General features: G+C 32.7%; 1 protein-coding gene across 2 annotated transcripts in view; it reads left to right on the top strand.

Moving 5' to 3' along the window:
* The window catches only part of Nrk (Nik related kinase), a 121,917-nt gene that overhangs the window by 78,782 nt on the left and 19,143 nt on the right, over window positions 1-23,992 (top strand). For both annotated transcript variants that reach the window (XM_040283837.2, XM_040283828.2), the window contains exons 11-22: window positions 631-806; window positions 2,265-2,328; window positions 2,507-3,680; window positions 5,572-5,679; window positions 9,136-9,212; window positions 10,460-10,554; window positions 13,328-13,425; window positions 14,400-14,767; window positions 16,009-16,324; window positions 17,727-17,913; window positions 18,858-19,013; window positions 21,356-21,499. In XM_040283837.2, coding sequence (XP_040139771.2) covers window positions 631-806; window positions 2,265-2,328; window positions 2,507-3,680; window positions 5,572-5,679; window positions 9,136-9,212; window positions 10,460-10,554; window positions 13,328-13,425; window positions 14,400-14,767; window positions 16,009-16,324; window positions 17,727-17,913; window positions 18,858-19,013; window positions 21,356-21,499 — 2,963 coding nt within the window. The remainder of the gene's footprint in view (window positions 1-630; window positions 807-2,264; window positions 2,329-2,506; window positions 3,681-5,571; window positions 5,680-9,135; window positions 9,213-10,459; window positions 10,555-13,327; window positions 13,426-14,399; window positions 14,768-16,008; window positions 16,325-17,726; window positions 17,914-18,857; window positions 19,014-21,355; window positions 21,500-23,992) is intronic.

Raw genomic sequence — 23,992 nt, 5'->3', positions numbered from 1 at the left:
TTCTTCCTTGTAATTCAATTTAACCCTTTCTACAGATTCAGGCTTTCTGGCAATATCCTTTCTGTGGGCCATTTCATAAGATCAATTAGTCTTGGTTAGTTAGCACCCTCTTATTGTATCATTATATCCATGCTTCTGCAGCTAAAATTTCATATAGTAAGTGAAATATTCTGGCTTCAGTGGATGACTATTGTGGGATGACCAATCTAGTCTCACAGACTATATATATATATATATATATATATATATATATATATATATATATATACACACACACACACATAACACATATACATACGTACATACATACACACACATACACACACACATTAACCATTTAATTGCCAAAATACCACATGTGTTTTTACTATGTACATGCTTCTGAAGCCATTGAAATATTTGCTATTATTTGGGTAGAAAATACTTTTCTTTTTCTGAAGTTTAAATGACCTCATTTTATAATGTATATTGTTAAACTGCAGGATATTGGCTGATTGAAAGGACTATGATAACTAGAGACAACTCTTATAAAAAATATGACTTTCAGAGAGGCATGGATGGGGTTGGGGGTGGATAGAGGTATGGCAAGCCTAAAAATGCTCTTTCTTTCCTTTTATTCATTTATTTTAGGTCCCGCAAGTTCCACAATTTCATGGAAAAGTGCATGATAAAAAACTTCCTGTTTCGCCCTACTTCTGCAAACATGCTTCACCACCCATTTGTTCGGAACATAAAAAATGAACGCCATGTTGTTGAGTCATTAACAAAACATCTTACTGGAATCATTAAAAAGAGACAGAAAAAAGGTATAATCTATGAGGTTTCATTTCACTGAAATGAATAATCAGATGATATCAGAATTTACTGATTTTAGGAAAAAAATAGGTTGAAAATAAAAGGTCTGAGGCCTTCAATATTTAGTTTCTCCAACAATTTATTCTAATGGTTAACTTTTGCCTGAGTGTTTATATAAGAGATTATTCATTGCTCCTAGTTATATCTGGCAAGCATTTGTATTTATGAAGACATTGAAAGTCTCAAATAGAATTTCATCATGTGATAATGTCATTTTAAGTAAAATGTCCTAATAAAGATATTTTAATTGACTCTATGGAGATAAATAGGTTTGTACTTAACCATTTATTAACTGCCAATTTGAAGTAATGTTTGTATATCACATAAAGCTCATGTTATGTACTTACCTCCAACTATGAGATGTAATTAAAGGAATTAATTTATACTAACAGAAGAAAAATTTATCTATTGATGTTCAAAATGACAAGATGGCTTTCCACCAATCCTAGGAGAAACTACTCTGGAAGCTCTAACTTTGTTTTGTGGCACATCTACATTTACTTTCAGATACCATAGGCTAGGTCCAAGGTAACAATGGAGTTGAAACGGAGAAACTACAATGATAGCAGGTGCCCTCAGATCAACTCCAGGATTTATCATAGTGGTGCTTGTTCTATCTGCATAACTATAAGTATCCTGTTTTCAAGTAAGGAGCAGCCAGATTATTTATATGTTTCTAGTGATGAAATTGTTGGACCAGCATTACAGAGGCCAACCAATCCAAAATGAGTGCAGAAAAACCATAAGTCTATTTGATAACTTCCTAATATCTGGAGTTGCAAAATGTCCAGAATATTACCTATAGGAAAAGTCCCAATTAGATAGAGGTTACCCTGAAAAATGTAAACATAGTGTCCCCAATATTTTAATATAGGAAATCCAAAACAAAGTTCTTGATGATAAGCTTCTATTGTTCAGTAGTGACAGCAAAACTTACAGAAAAAAATGAATATTTTAAATGTATTAAGTATAAACCCAAAATGAAGGTTTTACCTTCTTCTTATAAAGACCAAAGGTTAATCCTGAGCCACAAAGTTTTTACATATAGATCATATAGCTGGAAACTATGCCCACCAACCATCTAGAGCTTCTCTTGTCTCATTCTTTTATTGCCCCTTTCTTGCTTCTTTCCCTAGAATTGTAGCAATTGTGTGGCCAAATTTTCTTTCCTATGTCCAGAAAAATTAATCTGCCTGTAATAGCAGTACTATATTGTAAAAGTGGGCCTGATAGTATATTGTATAAAGTACCAAACAAGTGTTTTTGAAGGCCTACTTTCTTCACTGCCTTCTTGCCTCTGTAAATGCTATATCCTGAGCATTTAGAGTATACACAGTAACTAAGGTGGATTAAATTAAATGCATTTCACTGAGTGTTTATACATTATTTCCTTCTCTTTCATAAAAAAGGGATACCTCTGGTCTTTGAAAGAGAAGAAGCTATTAAGGAGCAGTACACCATGAGAAGATTCAGGTGTGTTAAACAAATTGCATACATATTTTTATGGTAGCAATTTACACATGGCAATTATTCCAGAAAGATTTACTGAAAATATATATTTTCATAGAAATATATTTTAAAATAATAGTTCCTTGAATGGCTCCAGTCCACTAAAGTTTCAAATTGTGTGACAATCATTTGTTTATTTCAGAGGACCCTCTTGTACTCATGAGCTTCTGAGATTGCCAACCAGCAGCAGATGCAGACCACTTAGAGTCCTGCATGGAGAACCTTCTCAGCCAAGGTGGTTACCTGATCAAGAGGAGCCACAGATCCAGGCACTTCAGCAACTACAGGGAGCAGCCAGGGTATTTACGCCACTACAGGCTCAGGACAATGCACATAGTCCTCCACAAAGGCAGGCTCAGGCACCTCAACGACTACATGGGGCAGCTCAGGTGTTTATGCCACTACAGGCTCAAGTTAAGTCTAAGTCATCTAAGCCTCTGCACATGCAGATGAAGGCACCTCCACGACTTCGGAGGGCAGTCCGGGTGGTCATGCCACTACAGGCTCAGGATGAGGCTCCTAAGCCTCTACAGGTTCACACCCCAGAACCTAAAGAGCAGCAGACTCAGGCCCACATCCAGAGCCAGGCATCAGAACAGCCTCAAGATCTAGATCAGGTGCCAGAGGAATTTCATGGGCACAATCAGGTTCCTGAACAACAGCAAAGGCAGGGCCAGGCTGCTGGACAACAGCAGAGACAGAATCAGGTACCTGAACAGCATCTGGAGCAAAACCAGGCACCTGAACAGCCAGAGGTACAGGAACAGGCTGCTGAGCCTGCACAGGCAGAGGCAGAGGGGGAAGAACCTGAGTCATTGAGAGTACATGCCCAGGTGTTCCTGCCTCTACTGTCACAGAACCACCATGTGCTGTTGCCACTACATTTGGATACTCAGGTGCTTGTTCCAATAGGAGAGCAAAATGAAGGGTCCTCTCAGGCACAGGGCTGGGCACTAGAGCCCTCACAGGCAGTTGACTCAGTTCAAGCACTGATAGAAGGACTATCAAGAGACTTGCTCCGAGCACCAAACTCGGATAATTCAAAGCCACTTGGTCTGCTGCAAACCCTGATGGAAAACCTGTCATCAAACATGTTTTACTCTCAACCAGAACAGGCCCGGAAGAAAAAATCAAAAGTTTCTAGTCTAAGACAAGCTCTGGCAAAAAGACTGTCACCAAAGAGGTTTAGGATAAAGTCATCACGGAAACATGAAGAAATTGAACTCTCAGATTTAGAAGCTTGCAGGCAAAGGCGCCAACGCAGATGGGAGGACATCTTTAATCAGCATGAGGAGGAATTGAGACAAGTTGAAAATGTAAGAGTGCTTGGCATTTTTAACTGATTGTAAAATGCTAATTTTTGATTGTTTTTTTCCTCTGTAAAACCAAATAAAATATAATTATTTGTTTTCTATCTAGTATCCCCTTAATCAGTAAAGATATACTATATGCATATTTTGATATTTAAACATTACTTTCATAATTTAAATTTCAAAGATACGTGTTTTATATTTCTCTATCCCTGAAGTTATTTTATTTGTTCTTTCTTGCCATGGAATGCTAGACTGTGTGAGTAAATGAATACAAATTTTGTACATATTATAATGAGAAGGAAAAGTAGTTCCCCAAACATTTTGTAGACAGTATTTACCAGGTTTATGACTTGTTTAAAAAGAATTACCACCCATTTTGCAAAATTAATCAATGGTATAACTGCACAGACCATGAAACAAGTTATAACTTGGTCTCTGCACCCTTTTGAAATACGCAATACATTGTGTTAACATCTCTTATTTAAGAATAAATCTTCATTCTTTCAAAAGCTTATAATATAAATGAATGCAATTTGATGGAGCTGTTGAATTTAATTTGGCAACTTTAATGATAATAGTTTGTGAGCTTGATAAGCAAATTAATGATTTTAGACAAGATCAGAAAAACAGTTGTTTTCTAATACTTTCTATTTTCCCCATTTATGTAAAAGAATTACTGTGATGATACTAAATTAAACACTGTTATCCACTTCCACTTACCTAATAACAATTCATGTGGTAATTACAAATGAACCTTGTCTGAATATCTACATAAGAATTCTTTAGGTTTGTGCACATGGAATCAATTGAACAAATGCTAATTCCTTGGCATGTTTAACATGAAAAAAAGTAAAAGCATCAAAAGAAAGGCCCAAAATGGGGCCTTCTAACTCCTAGAATATAAAGAGAAAGAAAGCAGATGGAGAAGGAAAAGTATGAGTCTGGAATGGCAATATTTCCCAGAAATTAAAGCATCTAACATGCAAATATTTTCAATAAACCCTGCTAACCACTGAAGATATAATGGGCTTTCATTAGTGGGAAAAAAAAACCACACCTTTATTTATCTCTCAAAAGTCAGGTATTACCAACATAACACATATTTATTGTCATATATTATTTTCATATATATGTGACAAGCCATTTTATAATAGAAGGAAAAGTTGATAAATAATAGATACCAATCCCATGATCCTAGCATCTTGAACAATCATTCAAATCTTTTTGTATGATCCTTAAGAAATCACAAAAGAAAAGTATTGAAACTATCTATGCTTGAAGTCATAGGTCTTTTGAAATACCTGAAATTTAGTTTAAAATTTAGAGGCATTTGTAGATGCTTCAGCTCACCATCAGAAAACACACACACACACACACACACAAAAAAAAAAAAAAAACGTGTTCATTACCCTCTTTGACTTGAAGGGATAATACTAATTGACCTAGAAAAAAAATATCCTGAATTCTTGGAGATCAATTAGGGAGGAACTTTAACACCTTTATACCACAGATAGATCTTTTATTACTCAAAATGACCAAACGTTGGAGTTTCTAACAGTTTAGTAAATGCAAAGCTTTATTGAGGGTTATGAGTTAATCAAGCCTTAGAGCAGAGATTCTTAATCTGGATCCCACAGATGAGCTTCAGTAGGTTAGCAATCCCCCTGAAAACATATGCAAATCTGTTTCTATATGCAGTTTTCTATGGACAATTTGTAGCATTCCTCAGATTTTAAGTGAGATCCTAATTCAAAACTCTTAGAAATTACTGGTTTAAATCATTTTTAAAATTTGGAAATTAATCTTTTCAACTGTATATTATGATGATGCAGTTGTTACTTTTGTTTGTATTTTAACAAAAATTAAAATATTTATGCTACTTTTTGTTTCAAAGGACAAAGAAGATGAATCATCAGACAATGATGAAGTATTTCATTCAATTCAGGCAGAAGTACAAATAGAACCATCACAGCAACATGATCCAAACCCTAGAGAAGATGAGGTAAATTTCTCAGAATGAATTTCTATGACATTAGTAGGAGCATATAACAGTGATTCTTAAATTTTAAAAATATTTTGTTTCATTTGTAGTTGGATACAATATCTTTATTTTATGTATTTATTTTTGTGTGGTGTTGAGGATCAAACCTAGCACCTCACACATGCTAGGCAAGCATTCTACCATTGAGTCATAACCCCAGTCCTGGTTCTTAAACTTTTTAGTCTTAGAAACTGTTATAATCTTAAATATTGAACACTCCAAAAAGCTTTTGTTTATCATATAGAGTATATTATTCAATATTTAACAGTAGAAATTAAAACAATAATTAAATATATACTAATTTATTTCAAAAATAATGAAATGATTACATGTTAATATAATAAATAAATTTTAATGAAAAATATTTATATTTTCTAAAACAAAATTTGAGAGATGTAACCATTTTATTTCTTTGCAGAGTTCTTTAATTTATCTTGCTTAATGGAAAACAGCTGGGTTCTCATATCTGCTTCTGCATTTAATTGTTGTCATATGATGTTTTGGTTCTAGTATATTGAATAAAATCTAGTTTCTCACATATAGATAGTTGGAAAGGGAAACTTTTTGTAGATATCCCAAACTATTGTGCATATTCTTTAATATACCAAAACTAAAGAAATGAAATCTAAAGACATATCAATGAAATTCTGTACAATTAGTAGTATTAAAATCCATTGGTCTATCTTGTGCTGGAAATAGATGTTTTGCTTATGCATGAATTTTCACTTTATGCATTTGTCAGTTGGAAAATATTGGCTAACTGCCTGTATTGATCTTCCCAAATGCTTGTATGTTTAATTATACAATAGGAAAAAAATGTTAATGTCATTAGCAATTGCATCATAAATATAATTGAGTATTTTTAAGCTGTCAAGTGCTCAGTGGCAGATATAAGTTGAAAAAATATAATTTTCTTGTGAAAACTTAAATTTTATCATCACAAACAAATAGCATCATTTTTTTAAAATCGACAGGCTTATTTCACTCATTTAAAATAAAATGTCTACAAAATGCCCATAATTTGAAAGATCATAGTTTGTCAGTTATTCCTTAAGTAGAAATATTGCTCATAAAAATGTGGATAACGTAAATAGACATAACTTTCTCCTTGATTGTATCTGTTCTGGGATACCATTTGTGATTTATTTCCTCACACTTATGGGAATAATTAGTTCATTCTAGCATCCAGGTTAACTTCTGTTTCCATGACTTTATTAACAGTATCCTATTTAGCACATGATTTGGTGAGGCCAGTGTGGTAAGTTCAGTTCTTACGTGTACAAAGTAGTGTTATCACTGCCAGTGTTCCTAACAGCCAGACATCTAAAAAGTCTTAGTCACTAGGATGGATTGGGTGAATATGTAAAGAACATAAACTCCCACTCTATTGATGGTGAATCAGGAGCATCATTGTTGTTCCTAATTAGCATAAGATATTCATTAGCAAAAGAGGCTTCATAGGAGTCTATTATGAAGTCTTTCATGGAAGGTTCACCTTTTAAAATATAATTCCCCAATAATAACCTTCCTCTGAAGTGAATAGTTAAAATATTTATTTATAGATACGAATCATTTGCAGAAGTAGATTGTATTACTTAATGAGAAGAGGCAATATGTTTTCTTCACTGTATTAGCAAATGAGTTCCCTTATACTCTTAGGTAACAATTTAAGTATGAGACGGTAAGCAGGAAATCTAATGAGCTGTGTTTATTTAGGAATATATTATAATGTTCCTCTTCCCATTTATTAGACCAGACATAGACAGCTCATATTAGGCCTTGTGTTTGCCACTTTGGGCCCTATCTGTTTGAGTGTTTTTGGCCTTTGGTTTAAGAGTGTCAATAAACTTCTTAAGTTGGACGTGATAAAGCATGCTGCTTGGAGGTGGGAGGATCACTTGAGTCCAAGAGCTCAAGGCCAGCCTGGACAATACAGCAATACCCTGCCTCAAAAATATACATACATACATATATACCTAAAATGCAATACCATAAACCTCTTGAGATCACCTTCATAAAACCAAAAGGATTCGATTGGGTCAATATGACTCCAGCTATCTGTACTGAAGGTATAAAAAGTTTGTCAGGTAGACATTTAAACTGCATACTGCCAAACATCTGGTTATATTTGGAAACACTCATTAGTAAAACATGTGGAAGATTGATACGATTTTTCATTTCTCATCAGTCTGTCTGCTGGAGTGTAAAAACAGCCTTGAAAAAGTCACTTCACAGTGAAAAATGGTATACTAAAGCTACTACAGTTTCTAGAAAATAGAGTGATTTTATCAGCATGAAAATGCTAGATTTTTTAAAGTGTAAAATGTTGAAATTGCCTTTCTAAAGAATTTAGTGTGATGTTCTCGTTGCATGACAGAATGATCTATATTTTGAGTAGCTACAAACTATTGTGAGTAGAAACCTAGGTATATAAAACTGAATGAGGCAAGGAAACATTTCATGGACCTCTCTGCCAATATTGGCAGAAAGTAAATTTGCCTCATTGATGTGATGAAAACTGGCTCTTTATATGTGCCCTTTCTTGAGTGTTTTGCTGTATTGGATGGATTTATAAGTAGTAAAATCCAAATTCACTGAGAAGCAAAAGTATTTGGAATACTGAGTATGATAGTACAAATTGTAAAATAAAAAAGGACTTTTAAAAGTGAGACAATTTTGATTCTTGAGAGATTTTAATGATGTGCATGTATGTGTGACAGCATTTCAAAATCTAGGATTAGCTTAAACATGTAAGAAATTTTAACTTAAATTCTTAAATTTTGAGTGAGAAGTATATAAAAAATTAATGTGATAACATGGAAAAAAACTAAATTAAGAGTTGGGAGGCCTGCATTCTGATTTTAGATATTTCTTTGACTTGATGCAATATTCTTAGAAAAGCTATTTTCCTTCTTTGGGATACAGATTCCCCAACAATAAAATGAGCATTTTGATAATATGCTCTCAAGAATGTGTTTGTATAGTAAATTTCAAAGGAACCATCTGAAATTAACCTGGGTGGTGGGGCATGCCTATAATCCCAGTGGCTCAGGAGGCCCAGTCAGGAGAATCGTGAGTTCAAAGCCAGCTCAGCAACTTAGTGAGGCTCTAAGCAACTTAGTGAGCCTCTGTCTCTAAACAAAATACAAAAAGGGCTTGGGATGTGGCTCAGTGATTGAGTGCCCCTGGGTTCAATCCCCAGTACCAAAAAAAGAAAAAAGAAATTATAGCTAAGCAGTTCCAAAGTTGTACTATAAATAACTATAAAAATAGAAACTATAAAAATTATATTTTGTAAGTCATATTTTTGTGAACAAACATATATACATATATATGAAGAATGGCATTTTTAAAATAAGTAACTCAAAATAATTTATTATTGAGAATTTTACCTAAGAATTACATTGTGTCTTCAAGGTCCAAGAGATGCCAGCTTCCGTGCCTTATAATCAGGAACGTCCACAACGTCCACACCGTGTCAAGTTCAATTCAAGGTATGTGCCTGATTTTGTTTTCAAGTTATTCATGATTATCACATGGAAAAGTAAACTTTGTTTGTTTGACATGAAGTTCTATGTGAAACAAAAACTAAAATATCAATGACAACATCACCAGCACTGTCATCATTGTCCCACATTTAAAACTTAACTACAATGATTCAAAAACTACATCTTTCACATTTGGTCATACTCCAGTCCCCATATCATTTAGTTGATAATTAGCTAGCAAGATCCACAACATAAATAAAACAATTATTTGAATCATTTGACAATTTTCAATTAGTAATTGGCAACAAAATAACTTGAAATTTCAAGTGAGTTTTCTTGCATGTACTACATGATAAACACACATAAGTCTTATCCCCATCTACAGAAGCTAATGCCACAGAATGGGCAAGCCTAAAAATGACTTTGGAGACAAAATTTTATCTAAGACTCAATATTTTATGAATAAGATATCATATGTGACATTGACACCAGTCCCTATATTTTTATCTTTGTACTATTCGTGATCTTTAGTAATTTTCAAAGATCATTTATATATAATATATACATACATATATACTTTATATAGATATAGATATGTAGATATATATATATATTACATGTGTTGTGTGTGTATATCACAGATACATATACATATACATATATATCTTTCCCATATAGAAAAGCCAAAGTGACTATAACATGTAGCATGATATTTGAATTTGAATAGCAAGGACTAAAGTTTTCTCCCTTTCTATCCACCCATGTAAATCATGAATAGTGCATTAAATGTAAGCTCTAAGCATTTGAAATCAAGAAATAACAGTAGAATATTTGACATATTAATAACTTAATAGATTTACCATGTTAAAATACACACATACATTGTAAGTTTTTCACTGTGTTTCTCAGGTAATAATGTCTGAATAGTACCTTAAAGAAAGTTTATACAAATATTAAGAAATAAATATGGCCTGTGAAGGAAAGGGGCTATATGGAAACATGTGGGTTTTTTCTGTTTCAAAAATCATTTCTCTGTTCTCGATAATGTAACAAGTTTGGGGAAAATTGGAAGTTGAAAAAGATTACTTAAACTTGATTTCTCTTCACTATGACATATATATATATATATATATATATATATATATATATATATATATATATATGAAAGACTATTTTGTTGGTCCTTATGAAAGGTTGTACAGTCCCCTTATGAATGTTAGCACATGGCACATGCTTTTCCATCTTTTCTTTAGTGTTCCTCCACCATCTCTTTTGGAAGAAGCTCAGCAACCCATTGACATCAGACAAAGGACTTCACAAAATCTTCAGATTTGCCCAGAAGCATCAGGTGATTCAAAACACAAAGTTTCAACAGTCAAAACATAATGTTAATGGTTAACAACTTATATTTCAGAAGTCAAGAAAGAAGAATTTCATTACAGAGTGAATAAAAAATATCAGGGAGGCAAAGTAGGAATAGGCCTTTGGATTTGACCATTCAGTGGTCATTGGTGTCTTTTGAGAAGTAGAAAATTATTTTTCTGAAATGTATTTTAGCAGTAGAGTAATAATTAGGAATACTTCTGCGGAAGTAGATAATTTAACTTTATTTAGTTACTATATCAGGTGTCAAAATGATGGAAATGGAACTTGAGACATGCATCTCCAAGCTAACATTTATAGGCAACTTTTACAATACTGGCAGGAATAGTTGTGAGAATGTGTTTTGTCAGCTTGTTATTTTACCTCCCCAAAATATGATATACATAATACCTCACAAATATTTCTAAATGTTACAAATTGATAGTTTCATTCAGAATACATGAAAAATTAATCAATCAATTAATAAAATAAAGTCAAAATTTGTGATATGAATTTCAAACAAGTATTTTAAGATGTGCTTTCGAGAGTTTAAATGAATTATAGATTTGTGGAATGTGATAAACAAAACCAAAAGTTATGCCTTGAGCCATAAAATCTGGCATTAAAAAGTTAAAAAAAAAAGCCAGGTAAGTTAAGCAAGTGGGAAATGCCTGAACAAGTCCCTAAGTCATCTTTTAAAATGTTGCATACAGATTTTATTAAAATGTTAATATAAAAAGAACATCGAAAACCAAATGTTCAAAGATCTGAAATTAAAAACCCCATTTTTCACCTTAAGAGGCATATAGTGACAAAATTATTTTAAATTCTTCTTGTGCAGAAATACTATGTTCTTATAAGTAACATAAGCCTGATGAGGAGTGATTTTAGGATTTTTTTTCTAAGAATCTTATCTTTCTGGCTCAACTAGGGCTAACTTTACTAATACTGGATAAACAACTAAAAATTTATGGTCTATTTATGTTGCCTCTTTGAAATAAATGTTGGATTAAGCACCACAATAGTCATGAATATCGGTAGGATGGAGTAGAGAATAACATCTATACAGATAATAGCTAAACTTCTTTTCAGTTCAAAAATTCTGTTATATTATTCTATTTACTACATAGACCATTTGATATTCCCATGAGATCATAGGTTTCATCACAGAGGAAATGACCTTACTATACAGGTGTGCCTCAAAATCATAAGACACTGACCCAAACTTCTTATTTAGTTTACTCCCAGACCAAAAGACTCAAAACAATAGTCTTCTGTAGAAAAATAATAAATGGGAAAATTACAATGCCAGAAAATAAGGATACACATTATAGGATGAGTTTGTTATAATGTTCTCAAAAGACAGTAGTGTTTATAAAGGTGTGCTCTTCGGAGTTGTAGTGGCTACATTTTGGCTATATATACTAAGACTATAAATAAAAGAGGGGCAGTAGTGTTTGTGTTTAATTTCTAGCACACAAAAACAATAAATAGCGACCTGAATGTTCCCTTAGGGGAACTTTTTTCTGAACATGCTCATCCAGATGTATGGATTTTTGGACCTTTTAAATATTTTCACTAGATTTTAAAATTAATGTCAAAAGCTAGACTTTTAACCTGTATTAATTTGTGTTTTAAATGGACATATTTCTCCTATGGAGTTGAGCTGTCCAGTGTGAAAGCAACTAGCCACTTGTGGCAATTAAAATGAAAACTGAAAAGAAAACTAAACTTTAAAAATTCACTTCTCAGGCATATTGATCACATTTCAAGTATTCAATATTCATATGTGACCAGTGGCTACGTATTGGATAATGAAGTTATAGAACATTTCTATCATTGCAGAAAGATCTACTACACAGTACTCATATAGAAAGTTCCCAGCTTTGGAGAAAGGGTGAAGTTTTGTCTCTTTTCAGTAGTTGACTCTTCAACTCTATTAAAATAGTTGAAGATATATCTCTGGGTAAAAATTGGAGGGGCTTAGGATTGCACAATCAACTCCTGAGAGTTTTGGCCAATCTATGATTATCTAATACACTGTTAGTCTCTTTTTCTTCTAGGTGAGTATGTGAGGCCAGTGGTAACCCCAACATTCATTTTTAAAAAATGTGTCAATCTAGTTACCATTCTTACATAGAAGACAGACAGAAACCTTACATGGATAGGGAGAAATATTTAGAAAGTATACATCAAATATTGAAAAAAAAACCGTCATGTGAGTCTACAGATGGAATAATATTTGAGCCTACTACTGCTTCTGATGATAGAGCTTGGGACGCTGAGGCAGAAGGATCACAAAGTCAAAGCCAGCCTCAGCAACTTAGCAAAGCCCTATGCAACTTAGTGAGATACAGTCTCTAAATAAAATACTTTAAAAAAGGGATGGTACAGCCAAAAAAAATGAGAAGTTGTGCTCCATTTGTGTACAATGTGTCAAAGTGTATTCTATTGTCATGTATAACTAACTAGAACAAATTTTTGAAAATTCTTAAAAAATAAAATATGATTAAAGAAAAAGGGATGGGGACGTGACTCAGTAGTTAAGCACCCCTGGGTTCAATCCCCAGTTCATACATACATACATACATAAGTAAATAAATCTTAGGATTCTGGGCCCATGAGTATTTATCAGGTGATATTTCCTGAATGGAATTACAGAGGCTACAAGAAAAACATGGAATTGAACTGATATACTAACAAATGAAGGTAATTAGTGTAATCACCACTATTACTAACATGTTTTTGGAATTCCTTAGAATCATCTTCTGAGGAGGAGAGTCCTGTGATTGTGAGGAGGTCTCAGTCATCACCACCTTATTCTACTATTGATCAGAAGTTGCTAATTGATGTCCATGTAGGTGTCCATCTTACCACATTTATATCTGTTCTTAATTTCTAATTTGTTTTGATGTACATTTTATCATACTCACTTAAGGAGGGAAAAGTTAAAGAGTTTAATTTTGTATTGTTTTGAAAATGATTTTCTTTACTATGTGAACATTCAGAATACAAAATTTAGAAGTTAAAAATTAAATTAAAAACCCTTAATTGATCAGACACTATTTTCACTTTTCTTCTGTCAGAACATATTGGACAGAGAAGGGTAATAAGCAGATAAGCATAGATCTCAAAATAAGGGGTAGGAATTAGATGTCTAAATTTTAATAGCACTCTTTGGGTATTGGGACAACATAAAAAATAAAATACTTAGTAAAATATAAAGTATTCTCTGATTGCATAAATTAAAATCTTTAAACTTATTTTACAGTAAGCTTACAGATAATTTCATTTTTATAGTTACTCCTACTTCAGCATACACATATCTATACCAAACAGTTGCTATATGTCACCTACTAAACACAAGAGGTGAATTTATATTAATTTATTCTTTAAAAAGTGTTTGAAATAATTTAAGATAACCTAAGGAATGTAAAATCAAAGCTGGGAAATTAACCTACTGATTTCAAGACACATTAATCCCAACATCAGGGAATAAAACAAAAGGAAAAATGTGTTCATAAAGCACCAATTCACCTGCTCTGCTCTCCAGCATCAAATATAAATATCTACTCCTCAGCAGACAAATAGGAGTAATACAAAAAACAAAGTGAGTAAATCTTGCTCTGTGTAATTTGGAAACTGCACTAATAATCACAGCCTGATGTTTGGGTTTTGGCATCTTCACTAAAATCTTTGCTGTATCTAGTGAGGAAACATCTTTGTTCAAATTGAGAATATATTTTAAACTGTTGTTAGCATGGAAACTTCACAATCTAAAAGAAAATGAAAGACTACTAGAGACTACATTAACCTTTCTTGTGCACACAGGTTCCAGATGGATTTAAAGTAGGAAAAATATCACCCCCTGTGTACTTGACAAATGAATGGGTGGGCTATAATGCACTCTCTGAAATCTTCCGGAATGATTGGTTAACTCCTGCACCTGTCATTCAGCCACCTGAAGAGGATGGTGATTATGTTGAACTCTATGATGCTGGTGCTGATACTGATGGCAATGATGAGGATTCTAATGATGCTTATGAAGATACCTATGACCATGCCTTTGGCAATGATGACTTGGATAACCAGGTTGATCAGGCAACTGGTGTCTGTGAAGCCCGTGATGTTGGTGACAACAGGGATGTATCTGGTGATGACATAAATGATAATTATGATGATGCTCCTAATTGGTCAAGGTTGGTTTTTCCAGATTACTTACACTATCCATGTTTATAACTTCAGATCTATCTGCATCTCTGGTTTACTTTCAAGATGTATTATCAAAAGTATTAGTTAATTTCATTTACATATTAGTATATGGTTTGATCTTCAACAATATATTTTAAATTGGTTTAATGCAGAATGCTTAATTTCTCATTATTTGCATATTATTTTTTAAACATTCAAGTATTTATTAGTTTATTTATTTATAACTGGAGTTATTTGTTTCCATTAAAATTAATGCCACTGAAGCTATGAATCTCACTATTGTGTATGATAAAATGCACCAATAAAAATGTGGAAAAAAATAATCCTACCCTGTAAAACCACAATGGGCATGAAAAGTGGGGAAAATGAATGCTTCTAATATTTTTTCAAACAGCTATGCATTACTCAAACAGCTGAGATAGTGTCATCTATATAACAAAACTAACATGATGATTCTTATGGTTAATTAATGGGGAAATCACCAAGAGATCATTTGATTTTTTCCAACTAAAATTCTACCAAAATTTCCATTGTAACATAACTTTACTTTTAGAATCACTCCATGCACATACATTTAATGTTGTCTCTTCTGCAAAAAAAAAAAAGAGCATTGCAATATTTTCTTAAGGATGGCATTTTTACAAAATAAATAAATTACTATCTTAGTTCTATAAAATACCAGGTTTATATTTCTGGAACTTCCTGATGGGAAGAGTTGACCAATGAGATTTTTTTTTAGCTAAGCAGACTTTACATGTGTTAGAAAACCAGATAATATGTTTAAATTAGTATATTATTTAAACTTGATATATTGCAAGAAATTTTTTTCAAATATATTGTATTAAGCCAAAGATATGGGATTGATCATTCACATCTCTCTGAAGTTTCTAATGCATGAAACAGTTTATTATTTAAGAAACAAATACATGTTTATTCTTCTAACCTAACACATATACCATACCTAACAAAGAATGAAAAATTTTTCCCTCTGTTGTTCACGTATAGCTAAGTCATTGACAGTGCTGTGGTGTTAGTTCAATATTTAAGATTAACAGGACACAGGCATTTTTCTTGTCTATATCACACCAATAGTATAACATAGTCCTAAAACATGCCTGGACATGGTAGATATAATGTATAAGATAAATTCTAATTTTATTTCATGTGTTCACTCTCAAATGTGTTTTTATTTGGTAGCCTTATTTCACTCATTTTCCCTTGTTATCAGGGCAAGCTATGGCAGAGATGGAAGGTTCATGCAAGAAGGTAGTGATGCAAGTGATGGAAATCAAGGAGCCATCAGAGGCTATGGCTTCTATAGAGCTAATAGAAGCCATGGAAGAAGTGCAGCCAGTGGTGACAATGCAGCCATTGGAGACCAGGAAGGACATGGAAGAGGTAGCAGGAGTAATGGAAGTAAGGGAGTCAGTTGGGCCAATAATGATTATGGAGCACTTGGACACAGTGGAGGAGAAAATTATTCAGAGATAGAGGATCTAGGATTGGAGAGACCTATATTCCAGGACTTTGAACATCAACAGGAGGTAATGCACCATTTTAAAAAGAGAAACTCCTTTCATTTTGAGGATATTTTCTATATGTGATATTTCCAGATATTCCAAATAGATTTTAATTTTGTAACTTAGTTATTTGTTTAATGATGTATATCACACAAGATTATGAACTATTAAAAGGAAGAAACTGTGTATACTCCATCTTTGGTTAGTTTTCTAATAATTCATCCAAACTCAAAGTCAACCTAGGGCCTGGTCATGATACACATGTAATAATTATGGAAGAAATCAATAAAGGAAATAAAAAAGGGGGAACACAGGAAGAAAATACCGTGAGTACTTTCTGATGGGATAGTAGTTATCAGTGGAAAAGTACCTATGTCTATCTGTCCATATGTCTTTCCGTGTATCTATCTTCATTAAAGATTAAAACAGGATGTCTTAACATTAGTTTTATAACACACCTAGGTGTCTCTAGTTATCTTTAGTAATATTTTTGAAATTTACAGAATAAATGGGTCTTCCTTTCATTTTGATTTAAAAGGGATATAGTGCTAGAACATGTTTTTGTGGCTAGAAAGTTCATAAAAAACAGTCGCTGACAGAGTAGCACAACTCTCTGTGCCAAGAATCACTATGCACAAAGGGGAGGTCATCAATAAACAGGTTTACTAAAAACAGTTGATATGCTTTTCCATAGGATATAGAATGCCATCTAAATTGTCACAATTTGTGGTTTTTGTCTTTGAGTGTCTTCTCTGTTACTGAAAACAGGATAGATTATCATTAAAAATATGTTTATACCTTTGAGTTTGTGTAAGTTGATTTTCCATCATTCACTTTATAATTTGAAAATTCTCTGTGCAGGTTTTCCATGCTACCCATTCTCTCAAGGTACCTTAAAGCAATGGAAAAAATACCCCCATATTGTGCGTTATATTTTTTCAAGCAACTATTTGGCATAACATAGCTGAATGTACACTTGAGAATCAAACAAACTTTTGCTTCAAGGTCTAGTTCCCCTACTTTCTAGGTTTAAAACATATAAAATATTATTTAACCTTATAAACATTAGTTTTCTCATAAATAAATGGCAGATAATTATATTTAATTGTTGGATAGTTGTAAGGATTCATGAAGATATAAGTAAATACGTTTCCTAGCAGAGTACCTGGCATATTTTCACAATTATGAGGTCTCAAGTTGCACAGGAGGTGGGAATTAAAGCTCTTTGAATTTCTCTAAAAATCAATTATCTCAATAATAGGTTACTTCTCTCTTTTTTGATGATATTGTTGAATTTTTTAGTAAGTGTGCATTTTACAAGAACGAAGATACTAAACATTTTGCATTCATTTTTTCTAGTAACCCCTAGAATATTTTTCAGTTTAAACCCTCTTAATGAATTAAAACTATTTTGGTCTCATTTTAGGAGCCAGATGGTGAAAGTGAGGCCTCAAATTCCATTGCCTCAGTTAGTGTACCCTCAGCATTTGATGATGATAATGACAATAGGGACATATCTGACTCATCAGTACAATTGGATTTTCCTGACAGCCACTCATCTCCTTCCAAAGATTCTGGGGGAGCTGCTGCTGCTGATTTTCCCAGTGCCATCTGTGAGTGTGTCTACTATGATCTATCAATTCTGATACCCGTTCACACATTTAATAGTATTTAACTACTTGTTCAAAATCTGCATGGAATTAAGTAATTCTCATATTCATTTGACCCAAATTCATATTGCTATACAACTTTTAAAAATCTACATTGTGACATTTGTTGGTACATGGATGAAACTGGGGAACTTTATGTTAAGTGAAATAAACCAGGCTCAATAATCAGGGGTCAAATGTTTACACTCATATATGGTAACTACACCAAAATAAGGGGGAAAAGAAGAGATCTCATGAAATCAGAGGGAAGATCAGTGGAGTACAGGAAGGGGATAGATAGGGAGGGAAGAGGGATGGGAAAAGGGAGGAACTGCAGAACGGAATTGACCCCATTATGCTATGTACATACATGATTATACCAAAGTGAATGCCATATTTATCCATGTCTATAAAGCACTGATTTAAATAAATAGAAGAAAGACCAGTAGAATAGAAGAAGGGAAACAGCAGGAGGGAGGAGGGAAGGTAAAGAGGAAGTACTGAGGATGGAAACAGAATATATTATATTCCATGTCTAAATAAACCCCTTATATTATTATACAAGGCACTATGAAAAACATTTTTAAAGAAAAATAAAAATTTGTTCCTCACTGAATCTTTATGATGCCTGAATGTCAGATTCAGTTGAGAAACTGAGTCCCTCATTGGATTTTTTGCATTAAAAATCACAATAACTTAAATCTATATTCAAAAATATATTTTAACCATCATTATTTGTGTTGTACAATGGCTTATGAATTAATAAAGTGACTCCTCCAGTAAAAATAAAATACAAAAAAAAATGAAAATATATTTTCTAGGCTGGGTCTCATTTGTGGAAACACTCAAGCACATATGATGTATAGATTAGTAATTTCTTTTAATATCTGTCCCTTAATTCTTAACAGTATATGCTGGATTCGTGGAAGTACCTGAAAAATCACCTAAGCAACCCTCTGAAGTCAATGTTAACCCACTCTATGTCTCTCCTGCATGTAAAAAACCACTAATTCACATGTATGAAAAGGAATTCACTTCTGAGATCTTCTGTGGTTCTTTATGGGGTGAGTTTGATTTCTGAAATTTGGTTGTTTTTAAAAGAATCTTTTTAAATCTACATAGCAAACCCATGAAAATCATAGATGTAAAATATTTGTTTATTATTACCAACCCATTATCAATCAAATAAAATGTATTTTCTTAGAATTTATTTTGATGATTTAATTGATTCCTCCTGCTTTTTATTCTATTTTTTTACCTTAATTAAATCAGATAAAATATAAAATTTGACTAGATTATAATTATTTGAAATTTTAAGATTAGTATTCCTAATTCAGAGTAGTTTTCAGCATATAATGCTGTTAATTAGCTTTTTCTAGCTGCAACCAAAATACTGACAGATTAGAGGGGGTAAAGATTTATTTTGGCTCATGTTTTCAGAGGTTTCACTTCGTGCCTGGCTGGATCCAAGGCAGAAAGATCATGACAGAAGGATGTGGTGGACAAAATTTCTCAATTTATGGCAGTCAGGAAGCAGAAAAGGTCTAATTTGTGGAAACACTCAAGCACATATGATGTATAGACTAGTAATTTCTTTTAATACCTGTCCCTGAATTCTTAAAAGGGGCAATGGACAAGATATTGCCCTCATCAACCTACTTCCTCCAACCATGCCCAACCTGCTTACAGTTTCTACCACCTCCCAGTAGCGTATTCAAATTATTAAACCATCAGATGAATTAACCCACTGATGAGATGAGAGCCCTCAACATTCAGTCCCTTCTGAAAAGCCCCAACTCTGTATATTGTTGCCCTAGAGACCAAGCTTTCCACATATGAGCTTTTGAGGGACATTCCAGATACAAACCATAACAGATAGCTAAATAGGTCTTACAAAAAAGATTTTGCAGGATCTCATTTTAAACACTCTCGAAGATTTGTAGGCCTTAAACTGTTGCAATCCTTTGTTTCCGAAGAGTTGTAGTCATATGGGTGGTATTGAGACTGTATTTTACCTCAAGCCAGTTGAATAACAAATAAAGCAGAATTAATGAATGCAAGGAGGATAGAAATCCATAGTAAATGCCAACTTCTGACTTCTGTTTGATAGATTTTACTTAATGTATGATTGAATAGGAGATAGGGCTTTGAATTAAAACTAGAACATGGTGGCAAGCATATTATAAGAATTGACTTAGAAAAATGTTATCCTCAAAGTTTTGCTAATTGAGTGTATCAAATATAAGAAGGCATTTAACATTTCAGTCTGGAAAGTACTCAAAAATGTGATTAATGTCTACTAATTCATTTTATAAGTAATGATTTACATTTTGAATAATAAAAATTATAGTGAAAATTTTCAATACTTCCTCCTCCTTCCTTGAGTCCCTTCTGGGAGGAAAATGCTGTTTCAAAATTTGCCATTGGCTTGAGATTTGGTGAAGGACAGAGTAGGAAAATGAAAGCAGAAACACTTGTCTTTTCTTCTTATATCCTCAGAGCACAGACAGTATCTTCTAAATGGAAGATACTGAAGTTTTCTCCTGTTAATTACTTGGTCAATTTTCTCCTAAGTCTTGGTATATGGAGAAAAACTGCCACAGTATTTTTAAGTGTGTTTTAACTTCAGTTCTTTCTTCTATTTCAATCCTCTCCTTGTTCTTTAAACAGTGCTTATATATGAACAAATAGACCCATTCAAGAAATAAAAGACAGAATATAGGAATTTAGGTATATGAAGATAAGAACTAATTTTACAGGCATTTAGCAATGTAAAAGTTTTAACCTCTGCATAAATATGGAATTATTCAATTTAAAAATTATCTACATATAATGATTTTAAAAACATTCAAACCAGGCTAGGATTGTGATTCAGTGATAGAGCACTCACCTAGCATGTGTGAGGCACTGGGTTCGATCTTCAGCCCCACTTAAAATAAAATAAAGATATTTTGTCCACCTATAACTAAAAAATAAATATTAAAAAACATAAGAACCTGTAGTTATAGTAATGGATGAGAAATGAACTGAGTTGAACTCTTTATATATGCTACACTAAGAATGGTAATTTTCAAAAAGAATTGATTTTAATAAAATTCGGGGTTGCTACTACAGGGTGCTAAGATATAGGTACAATTCTATTTGCAAGGTGGCATACCAGACATGATCCCATAGAATATTGCTTGAGAACATTATCTTCTATCTTTTTTACGTATTTCAATGCATTTGTTATGTGTATGTTAGTAAAGAGTAAGTAGTTACACAGTATTTGATTAGCATTAACTTAAAAATGTTAAAAGTCACTTTTATATAGATCATCACAATGGAGTAGCAAAAATGTAATATAAATGCAAATATAAAATGAGTTTTAATATAGTATATATATATATTTTTTATCCTTGAACAGGAGTCAATTTGCTTCTTGGAACCCGATCTAATCTGTATCTGATGGATAGAAGTGGAAAGGCAGACATTACTAAACTTATAAAGCGACGACCATTTCGCCAGATTCAAGTTGTAGAGCCGCTCAATTTGCTGATTACCATCTCTGGTTTGTTTAAGAACTAAAATTAGCTGAATAATTAAGCAGATTAATTAGACTGCAAACTGGGTTAAAGACTTTCTCAGGTGAAAGTGTTCATAAGAGAACACTTTAAATATAACCTTTAATTGGGACACCAGATTCTCCTACTTGTATTTTTTATCTATTTACAACTGAAACTAATTTCCTTTGATTGCAGCACACCTAATTTAGGTTATTGATATGAAAACTCACACTATTTGCTTCCTTGCAGGTTCTTTACAAAGTAGCCTCATACAACTTCACAGCTGTAATTCACATCTACTCATACACACCTGATCACATCAAGATCCACCATATATCTTTTCTCTGATGTGTTAGAAGCAACAAGGAACAGAGTGAACAAATAATAGAGTATTAAATAAGTTTGTCCCTAGCACAAACTTATCAAAAGGCCTAAGATAGGGTTGGTTACAACAATGGATTCCCTTTTAAAGAACTCTCCAGTTTCCCTATACAATAGTTGGATTTCTTAGTTTTGGTAAACCTTGAATCTTTGACTATGAGACAGCAAGTAAATGGGTGTTATAGTGATTAAGATTTCTAAACAGGCTGGGCATGGTGGTGCACGCCTATAATCCCAGTGGCTTGGGAGGCTGAGACAGCGGGATTGAGAGTTCAAATCCAGTCTCAGCAAAAGTGAGGCGCTAAGCAACTCAGTGAAACCCTGTCTCTAAATAAAATACAAAATAGCACCAGGGATGTGGCTCAGTGGCTCAGTGGCCAAGTGCCCCTGAGTTCAATTTCCAGTATCAAAAAATAAAATAAAATAAAATAAAAACTATGAATGTGGATCAGTGGCTCAGTAGCCAAGTGCCCCTGAGTTCAATTTCCAGTACCAAAAAATAAAATAAAATAAAAAGATTACTAAAAAGGATCTGGTATCAAAAAAGCAATAGCATTAATTTTGACTATAGGCATAAGAAGACAGACAAAAAAAGGAAAATTTGAAGAAATAGGTTTCACTACAGAATAAGCTCATGCTAATCATAGGTATTTATCTGAATTACGTATTTTATAATATAAATATGTGTGTAAAATATATATTAGTATGCAAATTGCCATGCCACATATTGATTATGTGTATTTCTAAATAAAGTCAATTTGATTTAATTTGAATTAGGGTAGAAAACCCTTTATAGGTATGCTCAGAACTCATGTTTTTTTTAAGTCACTTTTGTCAACACTCATTTATAATTATTTGATTACAGAAGCAATATTTAGATTTTTTACATCTGGGTACCTAAGAGAGTAAATATCTAGAGAACAGATTTCTTTCTTATTTTTTTAAAGAGAGAGAGAGAGAGAGAGAGAGAGAGAGAGAGAGAGAGAATTTTTTAATATTTATTTATTTTTTTTAGTTTTCAGTGGACACAACATCTTTATTTTTTATGTGGTGCTGAGGATTGAACCCAGCACCCCGCGCATGCCAGGAGAGCACGCTACTGCTTGAGCCACATCTCTAGCCCCAGATTTCTTTCCTTTTTAGTGTTCTAGTATTCTCTAACCCAAATGTACCCTCCTTAATGGTTGAGCTTCTCTTTAATGTGTATTATTTTTAATTACAATAGTATTAAGATTATAAGTATTGAGAGATACTCAAAAGTTTGATTTACCATTTAAGAATAGAACCCTAATACTGCTATAAAAACTTTATTTAAAACATATTAATCATATAAGTAAGAATTCTATTGTTGGGATTAGAAATATTATAAACCAGGGCAGGGAATGTAGCTCAATACTAGAGCGCTTGCCTAGCAAATGTGAGGTACTGGTTTGATCCTCAGCACCACATAAAAATAAATTTAAAAAATAAAGGTGTTGTTTCCACCCACAACTAAAACTAAATAAATAAATAATCAAATAAATAAATAAATAAAATGGATATCATATAAACCTTAAAAATGACTAGAAATAAAATCATTTTTAGGGAGAGAAATGTGTAATTTTAATGGCCCATGTTTTTTAATTAATTGTAAAAATTTGCTGGGATTTATAATTAGGAAACTAATATTAAAGGTATTATCTCAAGTAGAACCTAAAAAGTTGATCTCATAAAAGTGAAACATATAATAGTGGTTAACAGAGACTGGGTTAAATAGGGGGAAAGGGAAAAAGTTGGTCAAGGGGTCTGATGGTTATAATTAGATGATGGGTAGTAAATAAATAGAAGAAATATATTCTATTATACTGTGGTAGAGCAGAATGAATGTAATTATCAATAATGCATTTTATATGTCAAAATAGTTTGAAGAATTAAATGTACTCACCATTAAAAAATGATGTTTAAGTTGATAGCTATGCTAATTACCCCAAGTTGATCACTACTTGATGTATACATAAATCAAAATATCACATTGTACTTCATAAATATATACAAATATTTTGTATGAATCAAAAAAATTAAAATATTTTAAATCATTAGAAATAAAATAGTAAAACATATAAACTGGATTAAAAACA

This window comes from Ictidomys tridecemlineatus, chromosome X (genome assembly GCF_052094955.1).
Source record: "Ictidomys tridecemlineatus isolate mIctTri1 chromosome X, mIctTri1.hap1, whole genome shotgun sequence".
In the NCBI taxonomy this organism is placed as follows: domain Eukaryota; kingdom Metazoa; phylum Chordata; class Mammalia; order Rodentia; family Sciuridae; genus Ictidomys; species Ictidomys tridecemlineatus.
Note: the sequence above shows the minus strand (reverse complement) of the source record. Positions and strands in the feature narration are given on the sequence as shown.